Source organism: Ambystoma mexicanum, chromosome 11, assembly GCF_040938575.1.
Source record: "Ambystoma mexicanum isolate Mex_15411 chromosome 11, UKY_AmexF1_1, whole genome shotgun sequence".
NCBI lineage: Eukaryota > Metazoa > Chordata > Amphibia > Caudata > Ambystomatidae > Ambystoma > Ambystoma mexicanum.
The window spans coordinates 902,045,905-902,072,926 of NC_090934.1; the positions used below are offsets into that span (position 1 = coordinate 902,045,905).

General features: G+C 45.5%; 1 protein-coding gene across 4 annotated transcripts in view; it reads right to left on the reverse strand.

Moving 5' to 3' along the window:
- Positions 1 to 2,060: 2,060 nt before the first annotated feature.
- Positions 2,061 to 27,022, reverse strand: part of TOLLIP (toll interacting protein) — a 695,464-nt gene continuing 670,502 nt past the window's right edge. For all 4 annotated transcript variants that reach the window (XM_069623970.1, XM_069623969.1, XM_069623971.1 and 1 more), the window contains exon 6: positions 2,061 to 3,568. In XM_069623970.1, the coding sequence (XP_069480071.1) occupies positions 3,354 to 3,568 (215 nt within the window). In that variant the 3' untranslated portion in view covers positions 2,061 to 3,353. The remainder of the gene's footprint in view (positions 3,569 to 27,022) is intronic.

Genomic DNA, 27,022 nt, shown 5'->3' on the forward strand with positions numbered 1-27,022 from the left:
GTTTCCTTGGTGGAGTCAGCTATCGACTCATCCAAAGAAAGCCTTTTAGATGGAGTTGTGGAAGGGGATTTTAGTGGGGGCCTACCCACCACGAGTTTCCCCTAGCATTCCTTGAACACCCTTACCTGTCATCGATTGGCAGGATCCAGTCTGTCGTTTTGTGTTCAACGCCAACACAGCATTAGCAAATTTGATGTGGATCAGTTATCAACATTTTAGATCTGCAGTCAATACACTTTTAGAACACAGTTTTCGGGGTAGAAGAAGACATGTTTGAGTTGTGAGAAAGTTTCGCGAGAAACTAAATGCGCTGTATCCGAAGCGAAATCTATCATGGAAAAACGGAACTGAAGTAACAGGCACATTGACAACGCACAGTGCTTCCTGACGAAATTCTTTTTCCGAAGCAGCTGACGCTAGAAGGAGATATATCTAAAGATGGGGAATACGTGGGAGGGCACAATCCATTCGAAAGCAAGGTCTCCTTGACTAATATGTTCAATTGATAGAATGACATGTTTGTAGGATTATGAAGGAATAGCAAAAACTGAGGGACCTGCCTAACAGTCATGAAACCATTATAAAAAAGCATTAAGTGAGGAACAATTCTGAAAAAAACAGGAGAGTGGGCGCTCTCTATAGACATAACACTCGGCCGAAAACTACACAAGAGGCCAACATTCCAGGCTCCACTCAAGGCTTTTTTGCACGTTAAAACATGGCACATGTTCAGAACAATTGGATTTGCTTTGACAGCACTGCCCATTTTCAGGCTCTTGCTTGTCAGACTGCAGAAAGGAAAATGTGGCCCATTATTCAATTTCCCTTCACATGCAGGTTTTACTAATATTACGGACCATACAAACCTTCTGTGGAGGCACAATCGTATTTTCTGTACTTTAGGTTGGGAAATGTCTGGCAGCTCAGTCAAACATCATCTCAGTTCCATTTTTCTGGCAGCTAGTTTTACATTCGTTTTGACATGGAAAGATTTTGACTGCACTCCATAAAGTATCCACTTTATGCTAATATTCTTTTTTTCTGCACAACGTCATTCACAAGTATGTGGAGAATGTTTGGTTGTGGTAACAACTGCAGTTTTGGGCACAACGTGGGGACTCATTTGAAGGTGCATGAAAGCCATATTCTTCTTGGACTTGTTATTCCACCTTTTGGATGGGTGGGAATAAAATACACCACATCTGTGTTGGTCCTCGAATTTACAATAATTAGCATATTTATTGTGACAGCCGTTTCAATGTAACCATACGACTCTCTTAGCCTAAATGGCAAAACTAGTAAACAATGCTTTGACAAGGCTTTGCCATAAACAAAATATTTAACATGGCTCGAACATATTTCGTCCGACTATCACCAAGACCACATCCCATTCACCCATAGGACATGTGAATCATATACACAGGAATAAGTTATGAGATATCTACTATGCCTTAGTTTCTATAGCGCTTATATCTCCTCATTTTCAACACTTGGATATTTCTGATCCTTATATTCCATCAGCTTTTTCTATTCATTCACAAATGAAAGGCACATCTTTTCTATGTTAAGAGCCAGTGTAGAAATCTATGTGTTCTGTTGCTGTAGTTGTTTTTCTCCTTCAGTGTCTATGTCTTTTCTTTCCCCTTGAACCACTCTCCATCAGACACCATCAATCCCTGCACCTCTGCACGTACCTTCTGGTAAGCACCCCATAAGGATTTGCGTTGAACCCACTTCATCAATGTGTGAAATCACTTCTATGACCACGGCCAGTTCTGTTCTATTTTACTTCAACGCTTCTTCTGTGTTCCTACCTCACTGGCGACTTTCCTTTCCATCTCCTGGGCACAAACAGGTCCCCTTTTCTGCTTTAAAATAAGAGTAACTCAGCGGGAAGTGGGTAACGGAAATGAAGCTTTAGTTGTGCTTACCAAAAGAATGCATCAACCTGCTGGACCAGACCTTGAATTTAAGCAGTAGAGGCAAGGACAGAAACAGTATGCAGGTAGTGTAAATAAATAAAAAAAGAAGTTTGCATTAATAAATAAAAAGATGCCATATGCCTCACGCCACTTTTAAAGTAGCGTCATACTTTAATGGCAGATGTCTCATACAGCCCCAAAATAGATCAATCCACTCACAAGTCAGATGTGGTGGATCTAGGTTACCCAATTCTTAGGAAACATGCATATTTTTAGTTGGGCAGGTGCAATTCACAGGTGGTACCACCCTAAGAATGTGGCGTTGGAGAGTTTAAAATAGAACGCATTAAGAAAACATGGCTGCCACAGTTTCACGGTGTTATGCCAAAAAGGTGCAGAATAGGGAAGCAATCAGCATAATTGCATCTCTTAGAACACCAAGTACACAAGGAGGTTCTGATGGAACCTCATGTAATTGCATAGAAATATTTAACATTGCACTATATGAGTCCGTTTCGAGCAGATTCTGGGAGAGATCAAGGCAGTGGGAAAAATAAAAAAGGAAAGAAGGATCTGTTTTATGGTAGAAATAGGTTTGAAATAGGAGTAGAGCTGCAAAGACCATAACACACGAAGCCATAATCTGCGACGCGTAGGAAGATTTTACCTTGACAGGTTGTCTTTTGCAGTTGCTAAATACATCATGTGAGGGGGTGTTAGAAAACAGCTTGAGGAACATTTGCATTAAAAAAAAAATGAAAATGAACAACTCAACAATGCAGAATTTGCCATCTTAGTGAATAAGTAACCTCTTGCAAAGAGAAGACCGAATTACACATCATCAGGTATTCAGACAATATACTTTAGAAGCCAGGAAGGCCAAAACTGCAGACCAAAGAGCGAGAATATTAGGTGGTGGGCAACCGCGACTTTACTTGATCTACTCCACAATGAAAATATAGGAAAAGTAAAACAACTTCTCACCAACACTCAATGACATGGAACAGATGGGAGTTGGCTTAACCATTATTACATATCTTCTGATGAAAAATGCAGACTGAGTTCCTTCAGCAAGACAGAAATGTAACTACCAGATACTTCCTGACTGGTTGAAAGAAAAGAGGAATCAAGGTTACAACAGCTGGGACATGCATGGTTTCGATTTTTGCAAATGCTGTCAACATACTTCTTTCTATAGAGCAGTCTCTTCCGCACAACCACATATATTGGTCATCTTGGGACAAGGAAATATACACAGAGCACTGAACACAAACATCCAAAGAGTAAGTGCTGAGGGCAATGCAAACGTTTTGTGGGAGAGTGGGGTGCTTTTGGCGAGCAGCCACTAAATTCCCAGCTTGGCAAGTCAAAAATCCAAGTGGCAACACAGTAAAGGCGACACACAGGCCAGTGCAGGCAAGGAAGGGCCGCCTAGGAGTCTTCCACCATCTGAAGCAGAGAGTTGATGGCTGCATCCTTGTTGCCATTTTGGGCTTCCAGAACTGAGCGTATAACCTCCTTGTCCATGGTGGGGAACATGTCCTGAATGGCTTTCAGGTCCTCGTCTGTGGTTCTGTGCTGAGGATTGACAGGTGGGGGAGGCACTGCAACTGGTACCATGCCACTGTTATAGACAGTCGGCATCCCTGGAAAAACAGAAGAGCACAAAAAAAAAAATCACAAAATGGGAAAGAACGGAATTGTGCATACTGAAGATGAGGGAACACAATGTCAACAGCATTCCAGCTGATCAATGGCAGTCACGTTAATTTACAAGTCAAAAGAAAGGAATGCACATAAGTTAATGAAAAGCTGCTATATAATGCATTCCCTACTTTAATTTGCCTTCCATACTTTGAACAATCATTTTTTACCATTTGGAGTTTGTGGACTGTAGAAGTGATGGATAAAGTTGACAAATGAGTTCGACAACCGTCAAAATGTTGCTCAGAGATACTTTAGCGGAGACAGCTAAAGAAAGGGCTACAACCAGCAGACCAACAGTTTTTAAGCACTAGAATGACATCAGAATACTCATTGTCAGTAACACAAATGCCCCGTAATTTGAGTCTTGTGGGGAGAAATAATACCCTATAGCACTCAAGATTATCAAATCATAGTCACCTCATATAAAAGTACATATACCTTTTACATTTTACCCTCCTGAAGTCGATGCAGAAATTCCAGCTCTGGTCCGGTTTTGTCCCCAGTACTATGGGAGAGGACCAGAGACTGGAAGAGGGTTCAATGATGTTAGCTTTTAACATATTTTCCACCTCTTCGATGAAAATCTTTCTGCAGGCTTCTGGTAGTCGATATGTTTCAAATGCATCAATTTACCTACAGGAGTACGTATGTAATGGTAGGCTCCCTTCACTCTTGCTGGTTTTTCACTAAAGCCAACCGGAAACTGTACAATAAGATTGGTTAGATCTTCCTTCTTATTCTTTGTAAGTTCCTGGGGAATTAGGTTTAGGTTATCCATCTCTTGGGATACTACACAGGATATGATGGTATAGCGAGAGGCTGAAGGGTTTTCTTTCCACTCTTTTAAAAGACTGATGTGGTAAATATGGGTTTTCTGGCGTCTATCAGGTTGTAATACTCTGTAATTACATGTCCCTGTCTGTTCAGTTATTTCATAGGGTCCGTGCCACTTCAAAACCAACTTATTTTCTAAAGTAGGCAGGAGGACTAGAACTTTGTCCCACAGAGAAAGATCTCAGATTTACCTTTTTATCAAAAGAAAGCTTTTGCTGGCATTGGGCTTTCTTCATATGGGTATGGACTACATTTCAGACTACCACCAAATGTTCTCCCAATATTGTGGCAGTTTGAGAGAGTGATATTGGGGCCTCTTCTAGATTTTCCCACGTTTCCCAAGCATTTCCAGGACATCCCTCGGCTCTCGGCCATACAGTAGCTTGGAAGAGGAAAAACCAGTGGAAGTTTGTGGGGTTTTTCTTACAGCAAACAAGGCCATAGGAATCATACTTGTGAAGCCATGCTGGTTAAAATGGGACTAAACCACACAACCACACTAGTATCTTTATACTTTATCTTCCTCCAATAGTGACCCCTAGTTTTGAAGAACTAATGGCCTTTCTGGGATCCACTATAAAATCTAGCTCCCCACTTTTAGTTCTAGGAGATTTTAACCTACGGGCACATGATCAATCTGATCAAACTGCAAGCACTTCTTAGAAAGTCTAGAACTTAAACAATAGTTTAAAACAGTCAGACATTGTGGTGAGAATATTCTTGATTGGATCCCAACAAAAAATCAATCCATTACATCAATCATTGTCCAACAATGTATATGGTCTGATCATTCTTTTCTGATATTTGGTGTCAAAATTCGAACACACCAATGAAAAATAGTCAAGCCGGGGTGAGTGAAATCCTTTCTTTCTAGAAATATCCAGAAAGCCAGATATGAGGCCTCTGTGGCGATTGTTATTCCCCAGCTAAATTCTCTTGAACAACATATATCATTAGAGTCTCTCCATGACCAGTTCCGACCATTACCAACAAAGCCTTTGAAACCGTGGCATCACTATGCCTAAAGCTAAAAAAGGAAATAAACATGAAGCAGTGGTTCTCTACTGAGGTTTGAGCCGCTAGGAAGATTAAGAGGAAGGCTGAGCGGAGTTGGAGGAAGAATCCATCGGACTCCACTGTTGAGATTTACAGAAACAGCTGCTAGATGTTATAAAACGGCTATCTTTAAGGCAAAGGAGACTAAATTCGATTAACGGATTACGGGAGCCAACTCTAACTCAAGAGAGCTATTTACAATCCTACAGGAGTTAAAAGGCTCCAATAAGGATCCACACATTGTCATCGATTCTCTCTGGTGTTATAAAGTGCATGAGGGTTTTCCACAGAAAGTCAATCAGCACCAAGCATGTATCGCAAACTGTCTCAATGACATAGTGGAACCTGAAGTTGTAAAGACTGCTCCTAGGGTAGAATTAAACCGTAGTGATAATTATACATTTAAACAAGTCTCTGACAGTGAAACCTACATCATGCAAGGGAGATGTCTTCCCCGCAGATAAAGAGTTTTTACCTTCCTTTGTCCCTTGGGTCACAGCCTTTATCAACTGCTTTTTTCAGGAAGGGCTTGTCCCAGAGTGTCTCAAGGAAGCATGGATATGCCCTTTGCTAAAACAGGACAACCTCAATCCCAAGGTTCCTGCCAGTTACAGACCAATAACAAATGTTCCTCATCTTTTGAAGGTTATTGGCAATGTAGCATGTAATCAGTACTAGAGCTAAAGCATGGTACAGACACTGCACTACTCGATTTGAGGTCCAATATAACCCAAATTATTGTTAAGAGTGGGGTGGTACTACTGTTGCTACTCAACCTGTCCACTGCTTTTGACTTGGTGAATCACGAGATGTTGGCAGACAGGTTGATTGATATTGGTAAATGATAAAAATTAGCTGCAAACCGATGCCAAACTTTCTTCAGACCAACGATGGCAAGAGTGGCCAGGGATGATTTTCAATCACAACAGATTCCATTAAACTCAGGTGTCCCACAGGGCTTATGTTTGTCGCCTCTGTTGTGCAATATGTACGCAAGACCACTGTGCGACCGCTTGGACAGCCTGGGTGTCAAGTTTGCAACTATGTGGACGACACCCAGATCATTCTGGAACTGTCAGTATCATACTCAGAAGATCTAGCAAGGGTAAGCAAGGTCTTTGGGGCCATCTAAATATGGATGGGCAGAAATCACTTGTTCTAAATGACAAAAAAACGGAAAACCTGATACTGGGCACCGATACTAGGTTGAAAAAACCTGACCCCCAGTATAATGAGTTTACTATGATTCAGACCTCGGAACATTTAAAAACCCTGGGGGTTTACTTTGAGCCCCATAAAACTTTTATAAAAAACGTTGCATATTTAAGCTCTTCTTGTGCGTACACAACACATTTACTCTGGCAGATTCAACCTTATCTGTCAGAAAAGAATAGAGCGCTAATTGCGTCCACAATGATTAACACACATCTAGACTATTGTAATAGTCTGCTGGTTGGAACTGCCAAGGTCAATATCAAAAAGCTACAAGTGATTCAGAATGGGGCAGTCCCTGCAGTATGTGGCATGGACAGAAGGGCACATATTTCTGATGCCCATCGGAAACTGCAATGGCTCCCCATCTAACAGAGAATTCATTTCAAAGCTTGGTATACAAATGCTTGGCTGGTAATGCCCCCTTGAATATTAGTTCACGATTAGGCACTCTCTGCTTTCAAACAAGGATGATTTCGTGTCCGAGCCTTGCTACTTCTTGAAGAGGTTTGGAGGAATCACTTAGATTGTTCCCCTCAATTGCTCAATTCAACAAAGGTTTAAAAACATATTTGTTTGATAAAGAAAAGGAGTGAGAACCTCTGACTATTAGCCCTGTTCCCCTCTTTGTTTTGTTGTGCTTTGTGAGCGCCCTGAGGTCTGCGGGCTTGCTGGCACTATATAATTATTTTTATAGAATAGAATACGGTCCCAATCTTTTCCATCTTTAGCAACCAGTTTTCTCAGAATTGTTTTGAGGGTCTGATTAAATTGTTCCACAAGCCCATCCATTTGCGGGTGATGAATAGAGGGTTTCAAGGTGGCAATATGTAACAGTTCTTTCACCTCTCCCATACGATTACTCGTAAAGTTTGTACCTTGGTCTGTTAGGATTTCTTTTGGGAATCCGACAAGTGAAAAGAATGGAAGCAGATGTTTCAATATTTGCTGTGTGGTGTTACTTCTCATAGGAAAAGCCTCAGGGTATCTTGTGGCATAATCAACAATTACCAGGATATAGCCATTACCTAACTTAGAGGTGTCAAGTGGACCAATTATATCCATTCCAATCCTGGAAAAAGGGACTTCATTTATTGGCAACGTATTCAATGGGGCTGGAGGAGGAATACATGGTACTGGTCTTTCAACAGATCTCACATGTCTGAACAACATTTTTAATTTCTGCATGTATTCCTGGCAAATAACATTTTCCACTAAACTGTGCTTTAATTTGTACTTGTTCTAAATGCCCCCCTGTTAGATGAGAATGGGCAATTTGAAGCACAATCTTTCGGTGACTTTGAGGTACTACCAATTGGGTTTTAGACACACACAAAGGACCTCCCTTTTCCCTACCCGCTGCTTCCGGTATCACCTGCAGAAATGCTTCAGATAGTAAGGAATTGTTCCTTTGTGCAAAGGCTAAATCAGGGAGAATGTTTGGCTCTTCTTCACGAATACCAGATGGTCAAATTGGTTGGGGTCTTTTATAAGCCTCTGCAAAACCCAATTCACCTCTATCTGTAGTCTCTTGTTCTAATTCTTCCTTTAACAGGGGGAACACATCTTACAAGTATCCTTTGAGCTATCCTATCCCCGGGTGAGATTTCAATTGCTGTCAACCTTGACATCTCCCCTGAATGACTCCTGCCAGTAAGTCCAATCCAAACTTCCAGGTGAGTCCTGACTTAGGAGCTAGCCTGACGTAACATCCAGGTGGAGGTATTAGGACCAAATTAGTAGGTGTCATTCCCCTTTCTATCGGAAGGATAGACACTTCACTACTACTGCATACATCGAAACCAATGGAGCCCTTTGTAGCTACAGTTGGGCCTGATGCTCTGTTACTCGATTGTTGAAACTTCAGGGTTCCCCAACTTGTATCAGTTGAGCCGAATCCCACTTCTGACACAATATGTAAGGCAGGCAGGTATCACAAGTAAGGACACAGACACAAGGATACACGTTTCAACACCTTTATTAAGTTTGACTGGGGGTGGAGACTTCCTTGCTGGCCCTAATACTATAAGGGGAGCGGTCTCGACCATCAAAGTAAATAAAATGGTCCAAGCCAGCCAGACAAACAAAGGAAAAAGTCTGCGTCAGAAACCTACACTTGCCCTCACGTTTCACAGTAACCAAGTGTGGGAAAATGTATGAATATAAAAGAGTATCAGAAGAATGTCAGAATGGCAATGCAATTGGCTGACCAATTGGCTGACCACTCCCTTCCCCAAGTTCAGTTCAGTGGGGTTCTTACAAAGTTCTTTCAAGGTGGATAGTATGCACACTTCAAAGATTTCCCATAAATCTGTTAGGATTCAATTGCCTATTTCAAAGTCAGTTCAATGTGCATCACAGTTCTCAATTGATTCTGTTGGGCATCCCACACCCGGTTTCACACTTGTCAAACAAAGCCCATCTCAGTTACTTTCGCAGGTGACCCTTGCCTGTCTTCAAACACATAAACCTTGTTGAAACACTTTCCAGCTAACCGCTCCGCTTCATACACCGCGGGGAGAACTCCCTTCCCCAACATTTGTACTTCAATTTCACAATGTTCACCTCTCAGAGAACTTTGCAACCGCACAGTATTCTAAACCCATGTGTGCCCACTCTGACAACAGGGTTGGTTTCTTAAACTCTGTGCCTCTTGCACTTAGTTTCATAGAATGGGCCCTCGGCCACACTGTTCCACGTTTCACAAAAATATTAATTCACTTTCACATTAGCTTTTTCAGGATTTCTGCATGCTCTCTTTCCCTTGTGCCCCTTCCTTCTCTGGCTTTCAACACATTTTGCTTTCATCAAGAAGCGTTTAACAATGTGTCTTCTCACATGGCACCGCTCCGTTACTTTGTTTCTCACCGACTCCCTTGCTGGCCAAATACATTCAAGCTTTCAGTTCAAGGTCTTTATCATTCAACTCGTAGCCTTGCATGTAATACTGTAGTCTTCCACAATCGCGTGTATCACAAACCATGTTCTCCCTTTCTTTGAACTCACCGGCTGCGATTGCTTTCGCACGTCCTTCTGCTTTCAGCTCGTCGAGGTCAGCGTCTTGCCCACCTGCCCCTTCCTCCCAAGCGGCCTCACGGCCCAGGGGAGGAAACTAGCAGCTTGCTGGCGCACTGAGGAAAGGGACTAGCCATCCTTTCGTCTCCCTTCTCTGAACTCTCCTGGCTTTTTGGAGACATGGCTCCCTCGCCACGCTTCCTCCTGCCTCAAATCGCATCCCGTCAGCATCTCGGCGTCCTGTTCTCCCTGGCTTGGTTCTCAGGAGCTCTCCCTCAGCTGCTCCTCTGTCTCACCATCAAGCTTGCCTTTCATCTTGGCCTCTGTCTCGCTCTCTGTGTCTTTTTGTGCCCCAACTTTTATAGTTTGGAAAACGGTCCAGAAGTTTCAGGTGTGTGATTGTGATTGAGTGCCTGACCCTGCCTGACCTTATTAGTGGGATAAGGCCAGTACATGCATCTAGTGATAATCTTCATAGTCTCAGTATTCCACGTTTCAGTAGCAGGGTTCATTAGGAAAGGTGGGGAGTTATGGGAGTTGTAGTATCCCTTACAGGTAGAGGGAATATGGGGTGAATAACTCAGGAAATCAGGGATACCATGTCTCACCTTCAGGTGTCTCTGCCCCACTTCCTGTGGACCTCCTACTCAGGTGATCCTCCCTCGCTTGTCAAATAAAAGTTCTTTGTGTAGTTCTTGGGGTCGAAAGAATATTAATGTTCTCTATTGATGATTGACCTGAACCCAATTGTAAAGCCCTACATGTTTCAATCCCTGAGAGTAAGTGCATGATTTTCTTCAGGGGCTGTAGATATTTGACATGGTGTAGGGTAACTAGAAAAACACCGGTCTATGAGGTTAAAAGGGGACAAATGTGTAGTTTTGTATTGTTGAATTCTATCACAAAGGAAGATCAGGAAATTGTGTCTTACCTAGGATTAGTACTCGGCGGCAAGTCAGAATATATTCACTTATAGTGTTAATTTTACAGAAAAATAATCCATTTTGAGATACGTACGGCAGGTCCCATAATAGAGGGGTAAAACCTATAATAAGCACAGGGATTTTATAAGATAACCGGTTGTGAATACGGGTGTATGGTAAAGGGGACTAACAAAAAATTACAACACACCCCCTCAAGGCGCTGGAAAATGGTATGCCTGTAAGTTAAAGTGACTCAGCCCGATAAAACATCTGGAAAGAGAAGGCAAAGATACCTCAGTAAGTATCTCCAGCTCTAGACTAGTCTAGACAGTCTAGTAACCATCTTGTATTATGTGTAAAAAAGGATACACAAAAGGGAGGGGAAACAAAGACAAGTCCAGATTTCAACTTACTAGTATTGAGATGACCGAAGGCTATGAAGACATGTGGCCGCTGCCTGTGTACAATACTAACTAATCCTGTGAGTTGGATTTATATGGTTGTGCATTTCTGAAAATGAGGCTGACCGTGCAGGAACTGTCGTATGTTTGGATGGAACAAAGTAGAGTTTGGCCATATTGCACGAACGAAGGCCCAATATGTTGGGGAAAGACGGGGTGCCATATTGAAGTGGACCATCTATGACTAAACAGTGTAGTGTGCTGCCATATTGCTTGAAAAAGAGAAAGAGGGGCAAAATGTATAGGTGTAACAGGGGGCCACATCCCTCAATTGCCCATTTATAACATGGGGCCTATGCCTCAATTGCTGAACACGGAGAAAGATCAGCAACGTTAATGGGTGTGTAGCCAGTAAAATCTTGCATAACATTTCCCCATGTTATGGACTTGGTAATAATATGAGAAATCCTCGTTGGTTCTTGTGAATATAAGGCACAAAATATGTAAAGCAAAGTGAATAGCTATAGAAAACAAGTAGAATTACTTGCCTCTACATACATTTTACAATAAAACATTTTGAACAGTGAAAAAAATAATGTGGACAGCACACCAATGAAGTTATTTCTTCAAGAAAATACTACTTATTTGTTTAAACCATAGATATGTGACTTTGTTCTAAAGATCAGTCTCTGTTCCAGTTGAAATAGCAGTTGTTCCACATTGTTCAGTCTCTTTGTGATTTATGGTTATAAACTGTTCCACCAAAGGAGCAGTTGCATTCTGTGTTCACTCATCCTCACCTTTACTATTCATAACAAATTACATGGGCACACAATGGCATAAATAATCTTGCTGGTGTCACAATTCGTAAGATATTTTTGTTGCCAAGGAACTCGAAGCCCCAAATGAAAGGTTGTGCTCGGTTTTGTCTGCGAACACATGTAACAATTAACAAAAAGCAACATGGTTGCTTGGAGGTGGTAAAGTCCACAACTCAGTGAGGGTGGGGGCTGATTTTGTGTTTTGTTGAAGGGTTGAATGGAAAAATTTGGTCTTTCAGGTTTTAACTGTGCTTAAACCCAAACAATGGGTGTGTTCATTTAGAAGGACCCTTTTCTAAAATGCTCCAATGTAGATAATCTACTTGGTTTTATAGGACAGATTATTTTATGCATTGATACAGAATAGACTATCTTCATCCTCCCTAATGTTGTTGTGAACTTGCTCTAAAATGGCTTCCCGGTTGGTATTGGAAGCTAGTTTCATGCTCTGACATACCAACATTTTAGGGTAATTGTTAGCTATGATCAAAGCGTGTTCTTGGTATGTAGACCCTTCTGTACTGTAGCCATGTAGCTGCAAAAATTGCAGATAAGGTAGGTTGTCCCCTAGACTACGTGGGTGGAAGTTGTAGTAGTTGATTAAGACATGCCTTGCAGTGGGTTTGGTGTGATATGATATGGCACTTATAACACGCCTATACACAAGTGTTTCAAGGCGCGACGTGGCAAGGGAGGGGGAAACAGAGGGAAGACAGAGACAACGATCCTACTAGGTCAGGTGTCATTCAAATTGCGCAAGTGCGGGCGAAGTGGGAAGAGGAAAAGTGTGGAGTGGGGACAGTGCAGTACATGAGGTAAAAGAATAAATAAAATAGTAAGAGAAGTAGGGTCAGCTAGCGGCAAGTGCAGGGCAAGTGCAGACATCAGGTGTCAAGTGCTGGTGGGGGACTGTAGGGATACAGAGAACAGTTCCCAAGTGCGGGGGTTGCCAGGCAGGCAGTGCAGGTGTGTAACTGGCGGGGGAGGGACACTGGGCCCGAGATCTGAAGGTGGCCAGGCAACCAGTACAGTTTCAGCCAGGAACTCAGCAGGGGAGAGGAGAAGAGAAAGCAGAATCAAAGAGGAAGGTCTTGAGGTGCTACCGGAACCGGAGATGGTTCTCCTCAAGTTTCAAGGAGGCTGTTTCAGAGGGAAGCCCCAGCCGAAGAAAGATCTACCACCAACTCATTGCTTGGAGAAGCGACTGACCCTGAGGGAGTTGGAGGCGGATGAGCGAAGAGCTTGAGAAGGAAGATATATAGGAAGAGAGAGTTGAAGGTATTTTGGAGGTCCCAGGCCCCAGAAGGCCTTGTGAACAATGTAGAGGGTTTTTAACGTAATCCTTGCAGCCATTGGGAGCCAGTGCAGAGATTTCAGTCCTGGAGAGATACAATCCCTGGGCTTGAGGCCAAGGACAAGTCTCGCAGTCCTGTTCTGGATGAGCTGCAGAGGGCGGAGAGTAGAAGCAGGCAGATTTAGAAAGAGGCTGTTGCAATAGTCAAGCCTAGAGAGAACCAGAGCTCTGGAGACAGTGAGCTTCTGTGGGAAGGAGAGGAAAGGAAGAATACCTCCGAGGAGGTGCAGCTGGTAGTGTTACTTCTTAGAGACGTCAGAGATGTGAGGAGAGATGGAGAGTGTGGAGTCGAAGATGACCCTGAGGCTTTTAGCCTCGCAGGTGGGAGCAGGAAGAGGGCCAAGAGAGGCCGGCCAGAGTGCGACGGGAAAGGAGGGAGCGGGTGTGCCGATGAGGAGAATCTCAGTCTTACTGGCATTAAGGCAGAGATCATAGGCGGCACACTACTCCTGGATAGCAGACAGACGCAGTCAGTCAGTGATAAGAGACGGAGAAGAGGTGGCCGAAGGTAGCCTGAAAATGAGCTGAGTGTCATCCACATAGCACTGAAAGTTGGTGCAGAGAGCAGCAACGCGGTAGGAAAGAAGTGCCAGGTATTGGTTGAGCAGCCAGGGAGAGAGGTTAGAACCCTGGGGGACACCACATGTAGAGATAGAGATAGAGGAGAGGAGAGGAAGGACCCAAGTTGGACTGGGAAGGTTGGATCAGAGAGGAAAGAAGTCAGCCAAGCCAGGGCCTGACTGGTGATGACATGCATTACTCACTGTAACAGCATTTCTGATGATTGTATCTGCTTTGATTCACATGCTGTGCATATAGTCCGACATCCAGTGGTAGCCGCTGAGTATTGCATCTTGTCTTTTGGGGACCGAAAGAGGACGTCGTCATAGGCGTGTCTGTTAACACTATCCCTATCGTGACGTGTAGTGTACCCAAAATCCCTCACGTGCTGAGGTCCCTCCGATTGTATTTTTTCTGCCATGAGGGAGCCCAAGGCTATTGTGAGGGAGTACATAAAAAGAGAAAGTATTAAGACGTCTATGTTTCTTCCACCCAAGCGGGGAGGCAGGGTGGCCGCATGTGAATCCAAGCAGATACAATCATCAGAAATTCTATTACGGTGAGTAATGCATGTCTTCCGATGCTTGTTAATCTGCTTAGAATCACATGCTGTGCATAGACTAGCGAGCAGTACCCGGAGTTGGAGGGGAGTTGTGAGAAGGAACAGTAGTGAAAAGATGTCTTAATACTGCTTGTCCCACCTGAGAATCAGATCTAGAATGAGTGTCTAGGCAATATTGTTTTGTAAAGGCGTGTACAGAGCTCCAGGTTGCTGCTTTGCAAATGGACTCAAGGGGAACATTTGCAATGAATGCTATGGAAGCCCCAGTGCCCCGAGTAGAGTGTGCTCTAGGCTTGAAGGGCAGTTCTCGCTTAGCAAGAGTATAACAGAGTGATGCATTTGACAATCCAACTTGAGATAGCCGATTTAGAGACAGGAGCCCCTTCTCTACCAGCTGCCACTGAAACAAAAAATTGGTTTGTCTTCCTCAGTGGTTTCATTCATCCAGGTAAAACATGACTGCCATATGCACATCTAGTCTGTGTAGGCTTCTTTCGGCCATGCTAGTGGGATTCCGGAAGAAAGTGGGTAGTTCAATTGATTGGTTCACATGGAACTTTGAAATTAATTTAGGTGCAAATTGGGGATGAGTGCGCAGAACCACCTTATCCCTGTGGACTGTAACAAAAGGGTCTAGAACCGACAGAGCCTGAAGTTCACTAACCCTTCTAATAGAAGTGATAGCCACTAGAAAGGCCGTCTTATAAGTAAGGTCTTTTAGACTTGCTTTATGCATTGGTTCAAAGGGAGACCCCATTAGTCTGATCAATACCACGTTTAGATGCCATCCGGGAGCTGTGTTAGAGACGGGGGGATGAATTCTTTTAACCCCTTCCATAAAAGCCGTAATAACAGGTATTTTCCACCAGGACAGAAGAAAAGTTATGCCAGTCTTGAAGACAGTTTGAGCGCTTTCCTACATGTGCTGGAGTGGAAGATGAGTGAGCTGCTGAGACAGTATCCTTAGACTGATCAGGATGTGAAACAATTTGAATAAAATGCAAGTCTCAAGTTGCGCTGACTCTAATGAGTTGTAAAATGATGAACACAAACAGAAGATTGAATATGTTGGTTTAATTCACTGATTATTCAATGACATTAAAGAATCTTATGAACTTGAAGTTCTGAACCTCAGTTGAATTCACTGAAGGTTCACTCAGTTAAATTCACTGGTTATACCGTTAGTTATACCGTTAGTTGCAGTTAATGCCAGAGGTGACAGTAATGTGTTTGATTGTATCACTTATTGAAACTCGATGTATACAGATTTTGAACCTCTGGATCCTGGTACTTGTACTATTTGATGTTGAAAATGAGATGGACTTAGTTGATTCTTGAGACTACAGGATTTGCAAAATGTGATAGTCGGATGATCATCCAGGATTTTATTGAGGTCAGTATCTACTGCTATACGTAGTTATGAATCTTGTTTTTGATGATTTACTTGATTCTTTTTTGAGGTGTTCTGTCTTGTAACAGTTGCGCTCTTGATCTAGTAGGTGTTTTTTTGATAACTTTTTTTAATCAAAGTTTTGCTATATCCTCGTACATTTTTATGGTGTTAGATACATGGTTTTGAAATTCTTATTCCACGGTACAGTTTACTCTGAGCATTTTCCATCACAACACCTTCTGTTGTGATGTAGTGTAGGCTGAGAGAGCAGCTAAATGAACCTTTAGGGAATTAAAAACCAGTCTTGAATCTAACAAGTGTGTCAGGTACAACACAACGTGGGTAGGAAAGCAATCAATCGGGTTGATGCCCTTGGTATTGCACCAGATGACAAGGCTTTTCCACTTACTGGAATAGCAATACCTGGTGTTAGGTTTCCTAGCTTCCCTAAGTATGTCCATGCATCTCTGAGGGAGCTGAAGGTGTCCGAACTCTGACATCAGGAGCCAGGCCGCTAAATTCAGAGTTTGTGGGCATGGGTGAAGTGTTTCCCCTTTGTCCTGAGACAACATGTTGTACGGGCAGGGCAACTTCATAGGAGGGGAGAGGGACATCTCCATCAGATGAGAGAACAAGGGTTGGCGGGCCCACATGGGGGCCACCAATATCATGGTGACTGGTTCCTAGTGCATCTTGTGCACGATCTTGTCGAGTAGGTGAGTCGGGGGGCAGGGGGGCAGCGTAAACAAATTTCCCTGACCATGTTATCCAGAGTCCATTCCCCTTGGAGCGGTTCTGTGGATACCTGGAGGCGTAATCTAGGCATTGGGCATTCTCCTGAGTGGCAAACAAGTCTATCTCCGGGGAGCCCCATTCTGCAAAGACGTTGGAGACGATGTCTTTGTGTAGACGCCATTCATACTCTGTGGGCAGTGGGAAATCTCTGCTTAGCACGTTGGCTAGCAGGTTGAGTTTGCCGGGAACATGTTGGGACAGCAGGAACATCTTGTGTTTGAGAGCCCACATCCAAATGTTTTGTGACAGCTTGGATAGCCCTGGAGAGTGTGTGCATCCCTGTTTGTTCAGGTAATACATGGCTGTGGTGCTGTCTGTCAAGATCAGAACTGTTTCCCCCTGTAGCTGTGTCTGAAAGGCCTTTAGTGCTTTGAATACTGCCAATAGTTCTAACAGGTTTATGTGGTTGGACGCTCATTGAGAGGACCACACTCCATGCGCTGTCTGCTGTAGCAGATAAGCCCCCACACACTGTGAGAGATGCGTCTGTCGTGAGAGTGGCTTCAAATGCATGGGTGGAGAAGGTCTTCTCCTTTAGGAGGTTTTCCCTCAACCACCACTGTTGAGAGAGAACGAGGGCTGGCGAGATAACTATCAGATCCTCCCATTGTCCGCTGGCCTGATACAACTGGCTGTTGAGCCACTCTTGCATGAGACGCATGCGCAGCCGCATGTGAGGAACTAAATAAATGCATGACACCATCATTCCTAGCAGTCGCATGGCCGTGCATACCGTCACTTCAAGCCTGGCTACATATTGAGGGATCTGAAACAGCATGTTCTGAACCCTTCCTTTGGAGGGGAAGACAAGGTCGTCTTTGGTCTGAATTAGAGCCCCTAGAAACTGTTTGACCTGACTGGGGTCAAAGCTGGATTTCTTCTCGTTGATGGTGAATCCCAGACTGAACAAGAGGTCTATTGTCTTCTGAGTGTTCAATAAGCATGTTTCGTAGGAGTCTCCTGTTATGAGCCAGTCGTCGAGTTAAGGGTAAACCGGGACGGATAGTCTGCGCAGGTGTGCTGCAGCTACCGCCAGAACCTTTGTAAACACCATTGGTGCTGAGGCAATGCCGAAGGGGAGTACTTTGAATTGATAGTGCCTGTCCTCATGAACCTTAAATATTTTCTGCGCGCTGGCAACATTGAAATATGAAGTATGCATCTTGCATGTCCAGTGTCGCCATGTAATCCCCCTGTTTTAACAGTGGGATTACTTCCTGCAGAGTTACCATACAAAACATTTGAGTTTTGACACATTTGTTAGCTGGCTGCAAGTCTAGTACAGGGTGCATGGTGAGGTCCTTTTGGGTACAAGGAAGTACAGTGAATAAACACCCTTGTTTACCTGAAGAAGTGAGCAACAGTCAGGCAGGGGCCTAGATTCAGTATTAGGTGCAATTAGACAGCAGGGAGCAAGAGTCGGGCAGGGGCCTATATTCAGTATTAGGTGCAATTAGACAGCAGGGAGCAAGAGTCAGGCAGGGGCCTAGATACCATATTTGGTGTAATTAGACAGCAGGGAGCAACAGTCAATATTTGGTGCAAATAAACAGCAGGGTGCAACAATCAGGCAATGACCTAGATTCAATATTTGGTGCAATTAGACAGCAGGGAGCAAGAGTCAGGCAGGGGCCTAGATACCATATTTGGTGTAATTAGACAGCAGGGAGCAACAGTCAATATTTGGTGCAAATAAACAGCAGGGTGCAACAATCAGGCAATGACCTAGATTCAATATTTGGTGCAATTAGACAGCAGGGTGCAACAATCTGGCAAGGGCCTAGATTCAATATTTGGTGCAGAATAAGCAATATGGTGCAACAATCAGGCAAGGGCCTAGATTCAATCATTGGTGAAGATAAACTAGAGTGCAATAAACAGGCAACATATGGCTGCAAGTTTAAGCTAAGGCAAGGTATTCAGCTGCAGTGATTCAGTTAAGGCGTTGTGCAGGTCGCACAAATCCAGCAAAACAGGTAATGCCGAGTTAGGCTGTGGAAGAAAATAGATGCAAAACCAGATAGGGTATCGCACTTATAGCTAGAAGCACGAGAACATGGTATGAGGTTTAGATAGGTTTGGCTTGGATGCGTCACTGAGGGCCTAGCAACAGAGGGGGGCCAGTTTCCTGTGGATAATCGGTGCAGCCTGTGTTCAGGCTGCATGTGATCATGAGGCACGTATGGTACCGTTGAGCAGTTCAAGTCTAGAACGTGAGCAGAGAGCGAAGATGGGTAAACCCAAAAAGCTAATTAGCAGTACGTATACCTCCGGCTGTAGGGACGGAATACGTTTGAGGTATGGTAGTAGTGAGGGGCACTTCGGTGTGTGCCTAACCTCGCGTAGGCACAAAGGGACTAGGTGGGGCAGGGAGGGTCGAATGAATCGGACACTGTGGAGAACCAGTGAGACGTGGTCCTGCACTTCTCAGGTTGGCGCAATGGAGGGCTGCAAGACACAGGGGGAGGTATGGGGCAAATATAACTATGATTACCTTGCTTGATGTAGGGTGGGGTGCCTCGGTCTCACAGTAGACACAGACAGGGCACAGACCAGGGCCTTAAGTGTGGGCCTTAGGTGGGGGGGCGGCGTTCACCTGCTGACTCCCTGATTAGGCAGCTTAAAGCAAGTGCTGCCCAATCCAATGCTTCGAGCAGTTGTGCAAGAGTTAACACTCCTGGCGGCCATTTTGTAAGGTGTCTGGTCCTCGTGGTACAATGGGTGAAATATGAGTTTCTGTGGAGAAGCTGTATAGTGGGAGAGAGGCCTAGGATTCACACTTCATTTTGGGTACCTGAGAAAACACCTAGATACGGGAGTCCTGTATAGTGGGAGAGACGCCTAGGATTCGCAATACATTTTGGCTACCGGAGAAGACACCTAGATTTGGGAGTGGCTCTATAGTGGGAGAGAGGTCTAGGATTCACAATACATTTTGGCTACCGGGGAAGAAAACACCTAGATTTGGGAGTGCTGTATAGTGGAAGAGAGGCCTAGGATTCACAATACAATGTGGGAAATGGGAGAAAACACCTAGATTTGAGACTCCTGTATAGTGTGAGAGTGTCCTAGATTTCATAGTACAAATGAGAATGGGAGACACAAGTGGATTTGAGAGTTCTGTATAGTGGGAAGAGGCCTAGATTTCAGAGTACAGTAGGTTTCACAATATAATGGGCAGATGCAAATTATACACCTAGATTTGAGAGTCCTGTATAGTGGGAGAGAGGCCTAGGTTACACAATACAATAGGTCACCCAGTATTATAGACAGATTAGGTGGACGCGCCTAGCTTTGAGAAACCTGCATAGTAGGCGAGAGGCCCAGGTTTCACAGTCCAGTACCGACCGGTATGGGAGACATGCTGAAGATACAATGTTGTTCCATTTATGACAAAAGCTAACAATTGGGAGAATCTCTATGCAAAGTTTGATGTAAATGTTCTTTCGTATTTTTGAATTACTAAATCCAAGTAATCCTCGTATCCCTGATTTGACTTTACACTGCAGTAGCGAATCAGAAGCGAGGATCCTTCTACCTTGGAGCTAATGTCATCGTCACCCTTGAGATGGGATGCTAATTTGACCATTGCTTTAGCTGAACTCATTATGTTACTTGGCTCTGTCCAGTACTCTCCCAAGCCTAGAGAAAACAATTCTTCCTTAACATGGGCAAACCATGGAAGCAAGGTAACCCCATCCTGAGATATAACATCAGACACTGCTTCTCTAAACTGAAAAAGGGAGTTGTTCAACCATAAGCGAGCCCAGTAGTACACCAGCCCCATGCAGCAAATTGTTTCGATACAGTGCATCCCCGTTTCTAGGAAAACAGGGAGATTAGGTGCAGTGTAGGGTAACCACAAAATGCTCTTTGGATATTGTTTTTTTCCACAATGAAGAAGGGGCACTGCTTGATTGCCCCCATATCTCTGCCCCGTAGATTGCAGCCTGTCTGGCTTGGGCTTTGCAGGCCCCTAAGGAGACGCGGACTGCACGGTTTCCTTGCTCATTAGTGAACCTCGGAAGTGTGCAGCTGTATCTTGCCAGTGTGAACTTTGCCTTTGCTAAGTGCATATTCCAACTTCATGACGACATTACCCTTAAACCTAAGCAGTCATAAAAGTAGGTCTGCTCAATGGGGCCCTTCAACCTCAGGCCTCAGTATTTCCTCTTCCTTGTGGCACAGAAAATCATTGATTTCGTCTTCGAGACATTGAGAGCCAAGCCATTTCGATTAGAGAAATCCACACATGTCCCAAGTTGCTTGCCAACACACGCACGTGTTAGAGTCATCCACAAACATAAAGACTGGAATCCCGTCACCTGCCAGCATGGGGGCATCTGAGTGGGTTGCTAGCTGCTTGGCAATTATTCTATTGATGAAAATACAGAATAGCTTATGAACCCACACACACCCCTGACGGACCCCCTTCTCGATCTTAATTGATTGAGTCATGCTTCAATCAGTGCCCCAACGTACAACGGCTACGTTGTCAGAGTAGAAATTCTGGATGGCTACTAACAAATGTGGGGGTATTTTTGAGGCATGGAGGACATCCCACAGTCTGCTCCTTGGTACTGTATTGAATGCTGTCCGAAGATCAACGAAGATAGCATAGACCCTCATCTTTCTAAGGACAGCATATGTGTCACATATCAGTCTCAGCCTAAGGCTTTGGTCAATAGTACTCAAACCGCCAGAGAACCCTGCTTGACAAGGATTAATAATAGGGTTGTTAGTAATCTAGGATTCCAAAAGGGCTAGGATCGCTCTTGCATAGATTTTACCCTCTGCATCCAGCAGGGAAATTGGACGGTAGTTAGCTGGTGATTCTCTAGAGCCCTTTGTGACGAATCCTAGATAATTCCCCCAGAAAACCTGGCCTGGGAACCTTCTCATGTGGTCAGGGAAAGGCAGATGCTTCCAGATCCCGACCCTGTGGGTGGTGTTCTGCGCGAGGATCACATGGGGGTGGGGTGGAGCAGGTCAGGAGGAATGGGTAAACCCCTTTACTAACTTTTCCAGTGACTGAGATCTTAATGGCCTACTGTAAGATTGAAACTGTGAAAGGAAAAGGTGATTAGAACATTGGGGACTTCAAGTCCCACAATGCCCAAAGTACTGGGACAAGGAAGAGGGAGGCAGAGGCACTGGACTACAAGTTGCAGTCTAGTAGTGCTAATGACCCACACCTGAGTGGGACTGGGAAGTAAAAAAGGCCCCCTCAGGTGCAGGCCATTAGGAGTAGTAGAAGGTGGAATGCTCCACGTGGCAGCGGCAGAAAAAGACGGAGAAAAGCAGAGATGCTGCTATTGATAGAGCGGATGTTGGTCCCGAGAGAGTCTCCAATATTGAGGGCCTTGCATGCAGAGGTTGTGCGGCAGGAAGCGTCATTGTGAAAAGCTTTTTCCCATTGCAACATGTGCTCCAGTGGCAGGTGAGCATCGGAGTGTCGCTGGAGTGAGGAATGCTCCTCTCCCGACTGGCATTTGCTGCGGGAATTGAAGAGAAGCAGTTTGCCATACACAGTGAAGCGGAGGAAGCAGAATGCACTGTGGCAGCGTAGCGAGCAGACACGTATACAGCAACCAGTGAGTTTGAGGGTTTTGTGCGCTTTATAAATGTAAAAATAAATACATTGTGTAACCCTGGAACGCTCTGATCGCCCGCTGGCCTTATATAATAGTTGTGAATACCAATCTGATGAAAAGAAGTTAAAGTGGCAGAAAAATAACTTTGAATACCGAACTGATACAAAGAAGCTAAAGTGGAAGAATAAAACCGTTGGGAACAGACACAAAGGTTATAATTCTACTTATAAAGGTCAAAGTTATTGCAAAAGCCAAGATAGGACAATACCAAAGCAAGTTAATAAGAACCAACATTGCCAAAGCTAAAAGAGGGCAATTAAGAAGCAAGTTGATTGTAACCCCTATTGTCAGAGTGAGAAAGTGTCAATAGTTGGCAAAGACCTAAACAAGCATTGTCTAAGCAAAAGAAGAGCAAGTGCCGTAGAAAGCTATTATCAGCATTTGGTAGATGCAAGAGTGGAAAAACAAGAGTGGCAGGAGACCAGCCCTTTTGATAGGAGGTATTCAGGAGGAGAGGAGAATAACCTGCATTGCATGTGTCAATCACAAGTGTGAAACAAACAGCACCAATATGTCTCATGTCTTCCCAGAAGAAAAAGTCAATACTGCTGTTTTTGAAAGTTAAAAGCTTTTGCTAAGTTGTTTGAATAAACTTTACCACAGAAGTACTTGTAGTAGTGTTAGGAGCTTTCTTTGATTCCTGACAGGCTAGTATACCAGCACACTGAAAGGCGCAGAAAACCCCCAAACCCTGGATTAGGGTATTAGTGTAGCAGAGTATACTGAAAATTGTCCAGAGGTTGTTTTTTATTTTCTAAGGTATCAAAAATGTATTTATTGAGATACATTATTTTCCACAAAAATTGATCATCAATTAATACACACATTAAATTACATTAATATTGCAGGAGAGCATACGACACCAGATGATAAAAACCTAACACAACCATCATTCTTCAACAATCAAAACATCATTTGCAACTCATATCAATCAGCCTCATTCACTCACAGTAAAAATTGGACTAAACTATTTGTACAATATATATGTGGTAGCATTTCATAAATTAACCCCACATAATCTTAAATATTTCATTATATCCACATAGAATGTGTAGCAGCACAATTAATATCCAAAAATGTGCTCTATTCCGCGAAGTGGGTACATTCAACAGAAAATGGTAAGTCCCATCCCCGGATGTTCTTCTCACCAGGGCAGGGACATTGTAGTGGTAGTCCTGGCAGGTGAGTAGACCAGGAAGAAGTCATTGAAGTACTGTGTTGTGGCTAAAGGCTGTGAAGAAGAATACATTGAAAGACCACTAAAGTATTTTGTGAACTGTTGTGGAATCATCCTGACATATCATCATTGTTAATACTGACCAATTGTGGAAGTGTTTTTTTGTTTCCTATGAAGTTGGGTTGAACGCTCTGCTACAAGTGGAGAGGTCAGTTCTCCAGATTATTTAACTCCCAATTTTTAGAATTAGAGAGTAAATCCAATTTTAAGAGAGTAACAACAGGGGGCGTGGCCAGCATGCAAGCGCAGGGGACGTGAGCTCCGTGAGCTCCTCTTGCCGCCGACAACATCCTGAGGAAATTATCCTGTTTGGTGGGACGATACGACTTGCAACTTCAAGATTAGCCGCATGAATGCTGGAAGAAGCTCCGTGTGCATTTTCACCCCGAGAATCCTGCTCTGGGTGAAGGAAAAAAGCAAAGAAGTTGCGGCGCGCTGGGCGCGAGTTGCCGAATCCAAAATGGCCGCTGCGGTCCGATCCCTGTGTTAGACCGAACCTCCTGGAGGGGGAGGACCCCTCGGCTGCCTCGGCCGGAGCAGTGCACCGCGTTGCGACCCGACGCCCGATCGCAAGGAAAAGGAGTGTTGTGAGCCCGTTCGAGCTGTCCCCGAGAGCGAAGGGACCCTGTAGCGCCCCAGTGAGCAGAAAAGGTGCTCGCCTGACGGAGGTCGGGTTGGGACTCTCGGCCTTATACCCGCAGACCACGGTGCGGCCCCCAGTGGTGCGGGCGGAGGTGGATGAAAGGAGCGGCGCTGTCCGCGCGCACCGGCGAGGAAGACCCACGGGGCCAGGGCGCACGAGGACGGAGTGAGCCAGTCCCCTGGCAAATCGACCAGAGTTCCCCCCCCCCTTTTTTTTTTCTCCCCGCACACGAGGCCGTACCCTGTTGGCCTCCACCCCTCCGTAGCAGAGGTGAGCAGGCACTTCCTGGCTGGACTCCTACACACAGGCACCCCAGCATATCGGGTGCCTCTGACTGGGTAGGCAGCCGGTGTTTGTGTGGCTGCAGACTCACGAACTTTGGGGGAGTGGTCATTGCGGACGATTGGCGGCCCTGGTCCAGGGCGGCCTACGGTGCCCGGTGACGGGCCGGGCGGACGAACTGTCTTTCCCCGCCCAGAGGCTTCTTGCCGTGGACCCGTGCGGAGAAGACCCTGGGCAAGAAGAGTGTGCCTGCATCAGAAGCGCCCCCTGGAGCAGCAAGCAAGTAAGTGGGAGCATCCCACCCCAGCCACCCCAACAATCCCGGGGAACGCATGACGCGGGGAACGCAAGAGGGTCTCACAAGCCAACAAAGGGGAGGGGTCCCAGTGGACTCCGGGGACTACTCCGAGTACTCTCCGCGGGGAACCCCAAGGCACGGGCCCATTCCGGCGGAGTCACGGCACAGGGCATAGCTGGGGTGGAACCACCAGGGAGAAACGCCGGCGCCCCGCCCCGCCGGAATTTTGCTGCTGCCGTTGGGCCTAGTGGAAGACGCGGATTTCCACCACCGTGACCTTCGACGCACGGCACGATGGGGAAGGACAGGCAGAGAAAAACATCCACTCAAAGCAGTATGGATCAGTTTGCGGTAGCCACGGCCCCGGCTCCCGCAACGTCAACGACACGAGCGCTCCCTCAACCAGAGGATGAACCTCTCTCCTTGCGGGACATCATGGCGGCTATCGCTAGCTCACGCTCCTCCATGGAGATCAAGATGGATAGCATCGCTGCAGATGTCTCCTTCCTGCGGCACGACCTACAAAAGTTAACCTCCAGAACGAGCGAGGCCGAACACCGTATCTCCGCAGTAGAGGATAACGTCACTGGGATTAACAGGCAGATGACCCAGGCACTGGCCCGCCTGAAGACCCTAGAGGCCAAAGTCGATGAGGGAGAGGGAAGGTCTCGCCGCAATAATGTTCGCATCCTGGGCCTCCCGGCGGGGGAGGAAGGGCAGTGCATGGAACTGTTTCTAGAACAATGGCTCGCTGACATCTTCGAACCCTACCCTTTCTCGAAGTTTTTCTCCGTAGAGAGGGCACACAGAATGCCCTCGGGCAGACCGATACCGGGCGCTCCGCCCCGAACAATAATCGCCAGACTGCTGAACTATCGTGACAGAGATGCGCTCCAGCAAATGTCTCGCTCCCAAGGGTTGATCACACACAATGGGTCGCGAATAGCCTTTTTCCCAGACTAAACCCGTGAGGTGCAACGTGCAAGGCAATCCTTCGAGCCTCTCAAAAGACAGCTGGCGCAGTTAAAGGTGAAATACGGCCTTCTCTTTCCGGCCCAACTAAAGATTCACCACAAGGGGACGACGGTGCACTTTACAGACCCACAGGAAGCCTGGAGATGGGCCGAGGCTCATATTGAAGGGGATTGGTCCACGAGGGCACAAAGGCATAGAGGCAGGGTTCGACCCGGGTCACAACAAGTCTCCCCAAGGAGAGCTCCGGAACGTGGGGAACAGGAGGCTCCGGAGCGACTAGCGGAGCAGGACGCACACTGAAAATGCTCAACCCAGTAGCGGTGTGAAAGAGTGCCCTAGCGCAGCATACAGGCGTAATCAAACCATACTCCCGACTGAGCCACGGGAGACGTCCCACCAGGTGAACACCAACATACGGCACAAGAAGGAGAGCCCCCTGGGTAGGTCCTCTCTTGGAGTTTCGCTTAGAGCTTAAAGTTAAGCCGCACTTGCGTTACAGGTAGACACCTGTACCTCTAAGTCAGTTTGTTTCATGTGAGTTGTCCGGTTGACAACTTGGTTTCTCATGTTCGGGCTACAGATGCTTCTAGTTGGGAGGAGTATAGGGTGGGTAGTTATGGGTTTGTTATGTTTAGTTATGAAAGGGGCCAGACAAGCAGGGTATACACTAAAGTCCAAGATAGAGGCAGCATTAAATAAACACACAGAAACCCGGCGCCAGGCGCCGCCGCCAGTAGCACATACTTTCTCGTCCACAAATAGTTATGGCCCCCAGTAGCATCAGGACCAGCAAGGCCAGGTCACGTAACTTCATGACCTGGAATGTCAACGGGCTCGGCAATGCAATCAAACGCCGATTGGTAGGGCAATACTTGAAAAGGCACGCCCCAGATATAGTTTTTCTGGTAGAAACACACCTTGCAGGCACAGAATGTTCCTTCTTTAAACGCACAAACTACAGGCTCGCACTCCATGCGGGCTTCACAATGGGTTCACGTGGTGTCCTGATTCTGATACATAAAAACCTCCCCTTCCATTTGAACACGGTGTCTCAGGACACCGGAGGCAGGTACATACACGCGACAGGCACGCTCTGGGGAAACTCCATCACACTGCTTGTTGTCTACGCACCACCAACTTTGCTAACGCCATTACTCACCGACATTTCCCCCATAAGTACGGAGGATAACTCTGACATCACGATAATTGGAGGGGACTTTAATGAAGTCATGGACCCAACCCTAGACCGCTCACACCTGCGCAATAGAAACCCCGAGGCACGCACCAAACTTGCCACGTTCACGAACGCCCTAGGCTTGTGTGACGTGTGGAGAGAGCTCCACCCCGACTCCAGGGAATATATTCCTTCCATTCTGG